The 11,247-nt window shown below is 43.6% G+C and overlaps 1 protein-coding gene across 2 annotated transcripts; it reads right to left on the bottom strand.

The window, feature by feature from the left end:
- Positions 1 to 1,064: 1,064 nt before the first annotated feature.
- Positions 1,065 to 10,883, bottom strand: LOC108671746. Of its 2 annotated transcripts, none has more exons than XM_018159319.2 (10): positions 10,664 to 10,883; positions 9,973 to 10,090; positions 8,789 to 8,919; positions 8,477 to 8,570; positions 6,949 to 7,088; positions 6,453 to 6,590; positions 5,127 to 6,304; positions 4,758 to 4,928; positions 3,826 to 3,901; positions 1,065 to 1,388 (listed from the first exon to the last, which is right to left on the bottom strand). In XM_018159319.2, exons 1-10 carry the CDS (start codon positions 10,760 to 10,762, stop codon positions 1,314 to 1,316), a joined length of 2,220 nt encoding a protein of 739 aa, XP_018014808.1. In that variant the 5' UTR covers positions 10,763 to 10,883; the 3' UTR covers positions 1,065 to 1,313. The 2 variants fall into 2 exon arrangements, with proteins under 2 accessions (XP_018014808.1, XP_047740273.1); XM_047884317.1 differs by lacking the exon at positions 6,949 to 7,088 and adding an exon at positions 7,591 to 7,730.
- Positions 10,884 to 11,247: the final 364 nt, after the last annotated feature.

An 11,247-nucleotide genomic window follows, 5' to 3' on the forward strand; every position in this document is an offset into this window, starting at 1 on the left:
TTACAGAGCTAAGGTTTCGTTTCAATGAGAATTGAAAAACGTGCGCGTCATCGCTAAGTTTTAATTTGAATTTATATAAGCTAAACTTATTTTCTTTTATATTTTAACTGATACAAAATTAGTTGGCTGAAAGATCGAAAAAAATTTGCACAAGTACATCACGCTAAATATGGGAAATTAGTTCATATATTTAATTGGATAATTCACCTACATTAGCTCAGCTCAGAATCAACCCAAGTGGAAAACTAGGAAGTTTTTATCGTTAGAAAACCAACTCCGAGAAATGTAATGATTAAATTCAATGCTGATGTGCTTTTGTGATATCACCATTTGGAAATAAACTTCGGAATAATAATTAAGAGTCTCTTTCAGCACCATGAGCGCAGCGCAGACCGCACTGTTTCCTATGAAAGGTTCCTATTTAACTTGGATCCGATATGACGCTGCACCGACGAAAGTTTTAGCATCATGTTCCTACTTCTTTAGCTGGCAATTACTCCAGTCTCTTGGAAGAGACAGGACTTTGAGGCGCTTCTACCACCACAACTCTTACTACACGCAACAGAACTCTTTTCTTGGAGAAGAGAAGATTTCGGCAGTTTTCCCTTTATAGGTAATTGATTACAATTTATTAGACAGAGACTAAAAAATAATTCAATTTTGTCCACTATTAATTTATCTGGATGGCAATCTAGCTCATCGATAACATATCTACGGCTATTGTTTAGATTTTTACCGGTGTATCATTGTAAAGAGGGAAGTAACCCTACTTCCCTCGCGTGTGCCCCAGCACGGAGGAAGCAACACTCCTTCCATATCCTGTGTCTCAGTGTGATAAATGATAAATTGATGGGGATAAAGTTTGCATGCAATTAATATTTTTCGATTAGTGTGTAAGATAACAGGGAGAAAAACGTTCGAGGGATATCAAGCGTATATTTGTACACTCATATAAGTTCAACTCTTCAACAAAACCCACTTCATCTTCTCGTAAACATACAAAAAAGGATTGAAATGTCAATATTTATTCAAGAGAATATTTAAAGAAATATTTCAGGGTCTTGATAAGTCTTTTAATTACTTTAACTATTTAAATGAATATTAAATTCCATTAAAAACGTTCTCGTTTCCAAGCCTGCACTGATCATCGTCCTCTTCCCTTTACTGCCATTGAATAAAAGTCTGTTCTCGTTATCCGAACTAGAGAGCACAATATAATTTTTAAAATATCTAATTTTTTTCTAAAAAATTACCTAGCATTATAGCTAAATAAATTCAGCGAAAAATTGCAGCTAAACGAAATTGGAAGCGCCTCAACCGAGGGCAAATGCATTGACGGAATTTTGGGCATCGGCTTGGGGCACACAGCGCCTGAAGATGTTGAAGGCCTGGGGGAAGATGTGCACGTTAAACCACAAAAATAATATTGTTGAATCAAAATTGTTTAATTATAATCATTTCAAATGCACGCTAAAATAGTTTTTTTCAACTCTGTCCATAGTTTTTAATTCTTTTAGAGCTGTGAAGCATCATCGTAAATGAAGAGAATATGTGTTACATTAAATAATCGTTACTATTATGACGATTATTTGTGATTGAGGCAACAATCACGCGGGCTGGCACGTGCGATCTAATCAAACAACAATTGAATAGTGTGCGAATAAATATGAATTAAATGAATGTATCATATAATGCGAATTGAATGGTAGTTACATATATTCATTTATTGAAGAAAATGATTAAAATGACAATATTAAACTCTTGGCAGTTATGTAATTTTGTGGTGAAGGTCGAGTAGACTTGACTGATCATATTGAGGGTTAAAGGCGTCCCTTCACTGATCATATCAAGGGTTAAAGGCGCCCCTTGACTGATCACATCAAGGGTTAAAGGCGTCCCTTGACTGATCACATCGAGGACTCAAGGCGTCCCTTGACTGATCATATCGAGGGTTAAAGGCGTCCATTGACTGATCACATCTAGGGTTAAAGGCGTCCATTGACTGATCACATCTAGGGTTAAAGGCGCCCCTTGACTGATCACATCGAGAGTTCAAGGAATCCCTTGACTGATCACATCAAGGACTCAATGCGTCCCTTGACTGATCACATCAAGGGTTCAAGGCGTCCCTTGACTGATCACATCAAGAGTTCAAGGCGTCCCTTGACTGATCACATCAAAGGTTCAAGGCGTTCCTTGACTGATACAATCGATGGATTCCTCTTCATGATACCAACAATTCAATAAATAATTCAGTAGAATAGATAACTAAATAAGCACGACTGATCATATCGGGCACGTAGTGACCTATTTGACTTCGACATGTTTCCATTGTAATCAACTCGACGGCTATCGTCGACTTATATCCCTTGACTAATCAATCCGGGTATCGCAATATTTGCCGAAGAACTGTAATAAGAAATGAAAACTTAAACCCTTTCGTTTCGGTTAAATTTACCGCTGTCAATGCTATTCGTACCGTGTGGTTTGGGACCGAGAAGTTCCGTCAGTCACGAAAGGGTAGGTATCTAAACACCTAACTAGTCTTGGTATTATCATCACACTTGACATATTGACAAAGATTCATTATCCTATGACATTTCCATACTTTGAGCTCTTGATAGCACTGCCCATGGCCACGCTAGAGCACTGACTTTAAATAATCCTATACTATGCCGGAAATTCTGAGTCCAACTATACATAAAAAAACGCAGGCAGTACGCACAACTTGGATCAACAAATAATAAAAATGACAAGATATTTGCTGATTTTGTACAACTATGATCGTACGCGGTGCGGCACTTGGCGTTGATGTCCCTGATGGCACCGCCGCGGCACCCCACAAGGCGGCTCTCGAAGACGTTGCTCGGTGTCGCGTGCGGTAGCGGAGTCCGGCGACGTCGGATGCGCCGAGCCGTCCGGCCCTCGTTTGTTAGGTTGGTTGACCTCTTCCTCCGACCCCTGGAAAGGTCACGTGTATCATAATTAGGGGAAAAACGAACTAATGTTCACCTGAGAGTTTAATAATCGTAAAATGAGAATGTTGGTATATATTAAAAATTTTCTTCGTTGCTTCGTAAACTATGTACGTACAGGGCACAGGTTTGTAAATTTTGGTGAGTGATTATTTAAAGAGCAATTAAAGTCTCAAATTTCACTAACCCACGGAAGAAGTTAGGAGACAAAGATTGTTCTAGAGAGTCATTGGGAACGAACGAAGGGCCCCCGCCATGCCACTCCTGCGCACTGTTCACTCCACTCCTGAACGCCGGCGACCGAGCGCTGATAAGTTCAAAGGCATTGACGGAGTTCTGGGCATCGGCTTGGGGCACACAGCGCCTGAAGATGTTGAAGGCCTGGGGATTAAATGTACACGTTTAATCACAAAAATATCGTTATTGTATCAAAATTGTTTAACTATAACCAAATCCAATTCAACTCTGTCCATAATTTTTAATTCATTTAAAGCTGTGAGGCATCGAAACATGCTTTCAAGTAACAAAAAAAATATTTTCAACTGATAGTATGCATATTATGTTTAAATATGCCCAAAATGTTATAATTACTTTCAGTGATATCAATAATGAAATGGTGACGTAAATGATGAGAATAGGTGTTATGTTAAATAATCGCTACTTCTATGACGATTATTTGTGATAGAGGCAACTATCACGCGGGCTGACACGTGCGATCTAATCAAATATAAATTTAATAGCATATTAGAAGCATCATATATTCATTTATTTAAGTGAATTATATAAATGACAATATTGAACACTTGACAGTTTTGTGAATTTGTGGAGAGGGTCGAGTACGAGTAGTTACCCCGTTGCAGGACTGGAGGGGAGGGGTGGGCGGGGCGGCGCGTACGGGGCGCTTCGGGATGCGAGCTGGTAGGATCCTGGGGGAACATGGCGGGTCACATCGAGAGTTAAAGGCGTCCTTTGACTGATCACATCGAGGGTTAAAGGCGTCCCTTGACTGATCACATCAAGGGTTAAAGGCGTCCCTTGACTGATCACATCAAGGGTTAGAGGCGTCCTTCGACTGATCACATCAAGGGTTAATGGCGTCCCTTGACTGAGACCATCGTTGGATTCCTCGTCATGAGATCAACAATTCATTAAATAATTCAATCCAAAAGATTACTCTATAAGCACAACTAATCACATTGGGCACGTAGTGGTAGTGACCTATTTGATTTCGACATAATTCCATAGTAATCAACTCGACAGTTATCATCGACTTGTGTCCTTTGACTATACGTGTAATCAATCAGGGTATCGTGATTTCCCCCAAGACCTGCAATAGGAAATGAAAGTTCATGTTTCTAAACACCTAACTAGTGTTGGCATTCTCATCATAATCGACATATTAAGAAAGATACAATATCCTATAACATTTTCATGCAGTGAGTGCCTGATAGCACTGCCTATGTCCACGCTAGCGAACCTACTTTAAGTAATCCTCTACTATACCGGGCATTCTGAGCCCAACTATACATGAAAAATCGCTGTCAATATGCACAACTTGGATACTCAACAAATATTATAAAATATAACTCAGTACTCACTGCAGTGAGCGACAGAGAGCGCATTTTCTCGTCGACGAAAACGTGAAGCCACGGACGGACAGACAGACAGACAGACAGACAGACGGACGGACGGACATGGCAAGCACAATAGGGCATTTTTCCATAAATGAGAAAATGCGCTAATGACAAGATATTTGCTGATTTGGTATAATTATGATCGTACGTGTTGCGACACTTGGCGTTGATGTCCCTGATGGCACCGCCACGGCACCCCACAAGGCGGCTCTCGAAGACGTTGCTCGGCGCCGCGTGCGGTAGAGGCGACCGGCGACGTCGGATGCGCCGAGCCGTCGGGCCCTCGTCAGTGAGGTTGGTTGACCTCTTCCTCCGACCCCTGGAAAGGTCGCGGGTGCCATAATTAGAGGAAAACGACCAAATGTTCAACAGAGAGTTTAATAATCGTAAAATGATAATGTTGGTCAATATTATAATTTCTTCGTTGCTTCATAAACAAAGCGTACAGAGCACAAGTTTGTAAATTTTGGTGTGTGATTATCTACAGAGTAATTGAAAAGTCTCAAGTTTCACTAACCCAAGGAAGAAGTTAGGGGACAAAGATTGTTCTAGGGAGTCATTCGGAATGAACGAAGGGCCCCCGCCATGCCACTCCTGCGCACTGTTCACTCCACTCCTGAACGCCGGCGACCGAGCGCTGATAAGTTCCTGACCGGCGAAAGGTTTTCCGAACGCGGTGTGCAGCTCCAGTGAATTCGAATTATGAATTCGCTGCTGTGGATTATGATGCTGAATTTGAATAAAATCGGAAGGTTGAACTTGAATTTGTACGTTGGAACGAGTCTGAGCGGGCGAGAGGACTCGTCTATTGTTCTGAGGGGAGTAATGGGTATTTGCTCTTCGGTTGGCTGGCGGGTAATTACCGTTGGGGAATGTAATGGCCCTATCACGCCCCACGGTGGTGGTTATTCGGGGTGGTTGCACTTGCGCGGTTGTTTGACTGGTGAATGGATTAGGCCGAGGTGATGACCCTATGCTGGTTGTGGAGAAACGATGGGATAACGATGGAGAAGGTTGAGCTATCGAATGAGGCGTTCGTACTGACGAAGGAGCGTCACTCACATCAGTAATACGTGACTCCAGTTTCGCTCTTACAACCGACGGCGAGGAGAGAAGAGAAGAAGATGATGTAGTTGAGGCAGATGAGAAAATTGGCGATGTTCCTGCTTGATTAGACAGCGTTTGGCTGCGACCATTCAAAGTAATCAAGTTTTCACCAATATCAAGCTTTCTTACACCAACGCCGTTAGTTCTTCGTTGTGCAGGTGAAGTAGTTTGGATGCTTTGCTGCCCCAAAGTATCTTGCAGTCTCTTAAGTTGTTGTTGCAGCAAGGTTATCTGCTGCTGAATTTGGTTGATTTGTTCGACTGGTTGTAGTGATGAACTAACTTGAGTCCCGGGAGTAGCTTGCAAGAAACTTTGTGATCCTCCAGCTGACGCAGACGTCTGTATTCCTCCTACAGAAACTGAGGCTTGTACGCCACCGTCAGGAAATACTGTCGCACTTGCACCTGCAACTCCAGCCCCTACCGGATCAGACCCTTCTGTTATTGTGGGTCCTAAGGTACTGATTAAAGTGCGTAGAGTCTCAGGGTCAAAGACGTTGTACCCGAATTCTTCCAAGGTGGCACACACCCCCTTCAGCGAGTCCAGGGCGAGACCATACCAGGTGTTGTTGGGACAGACTCCTACGGACTGTAGAAAAATAATTTATTTAGGAAACAATATGAGAAATATTAATTCCAATTCGTACGAAAAATCAGTCAAAAAATTAGATACGATCATTAAAAAAAAAATATTCAAAACCATTTCATTGTTTTGATTAGTTAATTTTCAAAATTACCGCCCCCATCTGGAAACATTTGCCGTTGATCAGCGACGGTATGAAGGGTAGGTCGTTGGGTCCCCTCTTGAGGTTGAGTCCATTGCAAGGATCGGGGACGCACTCTGGGCCCATGTCCAGGGACCGGAACCAGAAGACCTGCCCAGTACCGACATTACTGACTACTTTTCAACCGCAGACCACAGCACTTTCTTTATGGTCTTTAATTTCTACTTGATAACCACAAGACCTGCCTAGCACCGACATTATTGGCTAATTAGATATATGAGTACCTAACCTTTATTAAACCTATAGCTTTATGCATAGCGTTAAAAAACTATTTTATCAGGCATTTGATTTTAAAATAACGCTGACTAAACGTAGCTTCAATGTAATAAACTCATGATAAACGTTATTTCACCGTCATATGCCTTGGGAGATAGCTTTATGTGTAGCGCAAATTACCAATTCACACAGCCATGCCAGCAGCACACAGCCACGCATTCCTACACGTCACCTGGCCTGGAGGGCAGTTGGCGATCTGTCCCAGCAGCGGCTCGCACACGTCATCGTCCAGGTCATCGTCGCCTTCGTAGGTGCCGTCAGGACACTGGCACACCGGCGTGCCATAGCTCGACTCGAACAGCTCCCGTCCCGCTGCGGCACAGACGTCGCGGGTGGTTAATACAGCGCAGATGTTTAATATACAGTGCAGGTGGTTAATACAGCGCAGGTGGGCGTTGTGAAGCAATACAAGAACGGGTGTCAAGTGGTGTGATTGGTTCCTAAAATGTACGGTGGCTCAAGTTAAGCTATACAGCGGGCGTGTGTTAAGTAAAAAGTGGCTGTTGGTTTATTATAAATACCCAGGAGGCACTGGTTAGCTGATACGGTATGGGTGTATTTTTGGTTTGATTGTTTTGTTCCTATAAGCGCATGGAAGCCTAAATCAGTAAAAACCTAAAAGCAAAGAAAACTCCACAAAAATTCATAGTATCTTTAAAGAAAACGTTTCGGAGTCCAGCTCCATCGTCAGTTCGAAAATTCTAGAACACAGATAAATCAGTAATTAGTACAGTCATGATTGCAACAAAAAACCTAAGCTGTAAAACCTATCTATTTGCAATTTCCAGCGAAGCCACGCATTCCTACACGTCACCTGGCCTGGAGGGCAGTTGGCGATCTGTCCCAGCAGCGGCTCGCACACGTCATCGTCCAGGTCATCGTCGCCCTCGTAGGTGCCGTCAGGACACTGGCACACCGGCGTGCCGTAGCTCGACTCGAACAGCTCCCGCCCCGCTGTGGCACAGGCGTCGCAGGAGGTTAATACAACGCAGGTGTTTAATACAGTTAATACAGCGCAGATGGTTAATACAGCGCAGGTGGTTAATACAGTTAATACAGCGCAGGTGGTTAATACAGCGCAGGTGGTTAATACAGCGCAGGTGGTTAATACAGCGCAGGTGGTTAATACAGCGCAGGTGGTTAATATAGCGGGCGGGTGTTGTGAAGCAATAAGAGACCGATGTCAAGTAGTATGATTGGTGCACGGTGGCTCAAGCAGAGCCACCGTGCACGGTGCACGGTGGCTCAAGTTAAATATAAAATATAAATGCACGGTGGCTCAAGTTAGGTTATACGACGTGTAAGTGTTGTGAAGCAATACGAGACCGGGTGTCATGTAGTACGATTGGTTCTTATAAATGCACGGTGGCTCAAGTTAGGTTATACGGCAGGTGGGTGTTATGTATAGGGTGGCTGTAGGTTTCTTAAAAATACCCTGGAGGCATCGGTTAGACATTAGAGAATACGGTGTGGGGGTATTTGTGGTTTGGTTCCTGTAAGCGCACGGGGCACCTAAATCAGTTAATACATATAGCACCACCATTCATCACGTATCGTCACCATTACACACCACTACTCGTCAACGTCTTAGCCACTACGAATTACCAGACACCACAAGTTATAACCAGACACCATCCCACCACACAGCCCCACCATCACATCACCTTACATCACTATACGTCACCCTACATCACACTTACGTGGGCAGATGTTAAGCTCGCGGGGGTCGTGGCAGAGCTGCGTGCTGAAGATGAAGATGCGGTCGGGGGGGCAGAGGCGAGGAGCGCAGTAGCCCTGCGGACGGGAGGGGAAAGTATCAGGAGCAAAACATGAATAAGTAACGCAAATGAGCATTAATCAACTGAACAGAACGCGTCCTCACCTTATCGGTCTCGAGGTTGAGCAGGACCCCCCACCTTATTAGTCTCGGGGTTGAGCAGGACCCCACCTTATTAGTCTCGGGGTTGAGCAGGACCCCACCTTATTAGTATCGGGGTTGAGCAGGACCCCACCTTATTAGTCTCTGGGTTGAGCAGGACGTATTCATTGACCGAGCAGTTGCCCTGCGTCAGGAGTTGCTGGCAGGATCCATCCTCCACCGCCACGCGGTTGCGGGGGCAGGAGTCCGGCACTGCGTTAGCACCTGCCGAGGGAAGGGGAATTATGGTTCATGTTTGTAGGATGAATTAAATGGAATTCATTTGCGCCGACAGGCTTAGGTGGCGTCAGATGAATTCAAGTTTCATGTTTGTGAGGGGAAGTAAATTGGATTCACTTGCAGCGGCGGTGTAAATGGCGTTTGTCGAATTAGAGTTCTTCTTGGCATTAAGCAAACAAATTCAGGATTGCAATTCCTATTTAATTTGATAAATTAACTGTTTATACCCAGTATTAAAGAATTAGTAGCTTCAAGTTTGACATTGTAGCGGGCCAGCCATGGCCGCGCTATTAGTTTTCTTCAGTCGCCGCACCTCTCTAACAGAGACTGAAGAGAAAAAGTATGCGTAGGTAGTTTTCGCGGGAAGCAGCGGATTGCTAGTAAGCAGCCTACTTTTGCCTGCCCTACCGCACGTTGTAATGATTGTAAATATCTGTAATTAATGTCCATATAATGTCTGTATTCGTAAACCTATTTGCATTTAGTGATAGTCCTGTGTCGTGGATGCCGGTTTTCCATGAAATTTAAGTAAACCTTATGGCCTTTGAAAGTTTTCTGATCCAGTTTGATTCATCCTCGTGCGTTAGGGCCCGCTTGCAGAGACCCAGTAACTTTGTGTATGATATTACAACATGATATGATATTAGTTACGAGAATTATACAGGCAGCTGTTTTCTTTCGCTTATCCTGAGGTTGGACAGTTGAAATTTATTCGATTGTCCCCATACGGAAAGTGGCATAAAGTTTGCACTCCAGATATAGTGAATAAAAATGACGGAATCCCATGTAGGGAGTTTCCCACCCTGAAAAAATTCAGTCAGTCAATTATCGTCCGTGGAAAAATGTTTTCACTTTCAGAGAAGCCACCGAGTGACTGAAACTCATCCCAACCAAACACGGCCCCACTGCCTGGCATCTTAGCTTAAAAATTCCACCAGAATTTCTACACATCGTGTGAGACCCACTTCAAAATTTAGAACTACAGAGAAAACCGCCAACTTTGTCAAAAGAAAAAATTCCCCTAATTGGAGGACTCACCCCCAAAGACTGCGATGTTGGTGGGGATTGGAACGTTTAGTTCCCCCACAGGTCCGGGGATGAGTTGAGGTGTTGAAATTCCTTGCCTTCGCACCCGAACCAACGACCCTTCGTCGATCTTAGGGTTGTAACAACATTAATGAGATCGTTTATTCGGTTAGAGGTTGAATTCGTCCTCCAAATAAATATAATAGTAAAACCCCAGCCCCTCAACGCACTAAGGGTTCAAAGCATTGGGTTCATATCTGAAGGATCACAACATAAACGTTTAGAATATAAGGGTACATATCTGCATGCAGGATCACAACATCAGGGTTCAGAACGTAAGGGTTCACACTGGGACGATTTACGCCATAAGAGTTCACATTATGAGGATTCACTCATGAGAGTTCCAACCATAAGGGATCACTACTTAACCCTCTGCCGCCTGACATGAGTACTCGGAGCAATATTGTCACAAGCCTACTTCCCAAAAAAGATACGTTCTAGTGAGCGCAAAATGACTTGCACTGAAGGTTGCCGCCACGTGCGACAACTTTAAAATGTTCTCTGTTGCGTACAAACTTCCTCAGGTTGCTACACTCAATAGTTTACGTATAATTTACGTTAGAAGTTATGTTCCCGGAGAGTGACATACGGCAGTAGAGGGTTAAGGGCTCATGCCACTAGGGTTGGACCCCGTTGTACTCACGTTGTTCACGGCGTGGACAGAAGTCTCGTGTGCGAGGCATGACAGCAGCAGCAGCAGCGCCAGTCCTCGCACGTCTCTCCTCCTGCCTTCGTCTGTCATCGTCTCTGCGCCGCTGCTTTATCGTCACCAAACTTAGTATTCTTTAGTTATTAATTTTCTGTTAAAGATCGAATAGTTTACTCTCGAGATTGCTGTTTCTGGGAAACTCATCAGGGAAATAGAAGTTAAGTTACACAATATACCGAGTACAGTTGTCACAAATACCTTTACTTCAAATCCCTTTATCTCAAATCTATCCATCCAGAATCCCATCATCTCCAATTCCTTTAACCCAAATGCCGTTATCTCAAGTTACTTGGTCCCAAGTCCCGTTACCTCAAATGCCTCCATCCTGAATGCTGTTATCTCATATTACTTTGTTCAGAATTCCGTTTTCTGGAATGTGAAGGTTTTTCTCCAGTACACACGATGTACAATTATACACAGATTTGTCCCTGCGTACGGTATATGTTGCTCACTACGGCCTTTCAGTCAGCATAGGGAAGCATTTTACGACCTAACATAAAAAATTCACAATCCGAGCT

The sequence above is a fragment of the Hyalella azteca genome, unplaced genomic scaffold (assembly GCF_000764305.2).
Source record: "Hyalella azteca isolate HAZT.00-mixed unplaced genomic scaffold, Hazt_2.0.2 contig15153, whole genome shotgun sequence".
In the NCBI taxonomy this organism is placed as follows: domain Eukaryota; kingdom Metazoa; phylum Arthropoda; class Malacostraca; order Amphipoda; family Hyalellidae; genus Hyalella; species Hyalella azteca.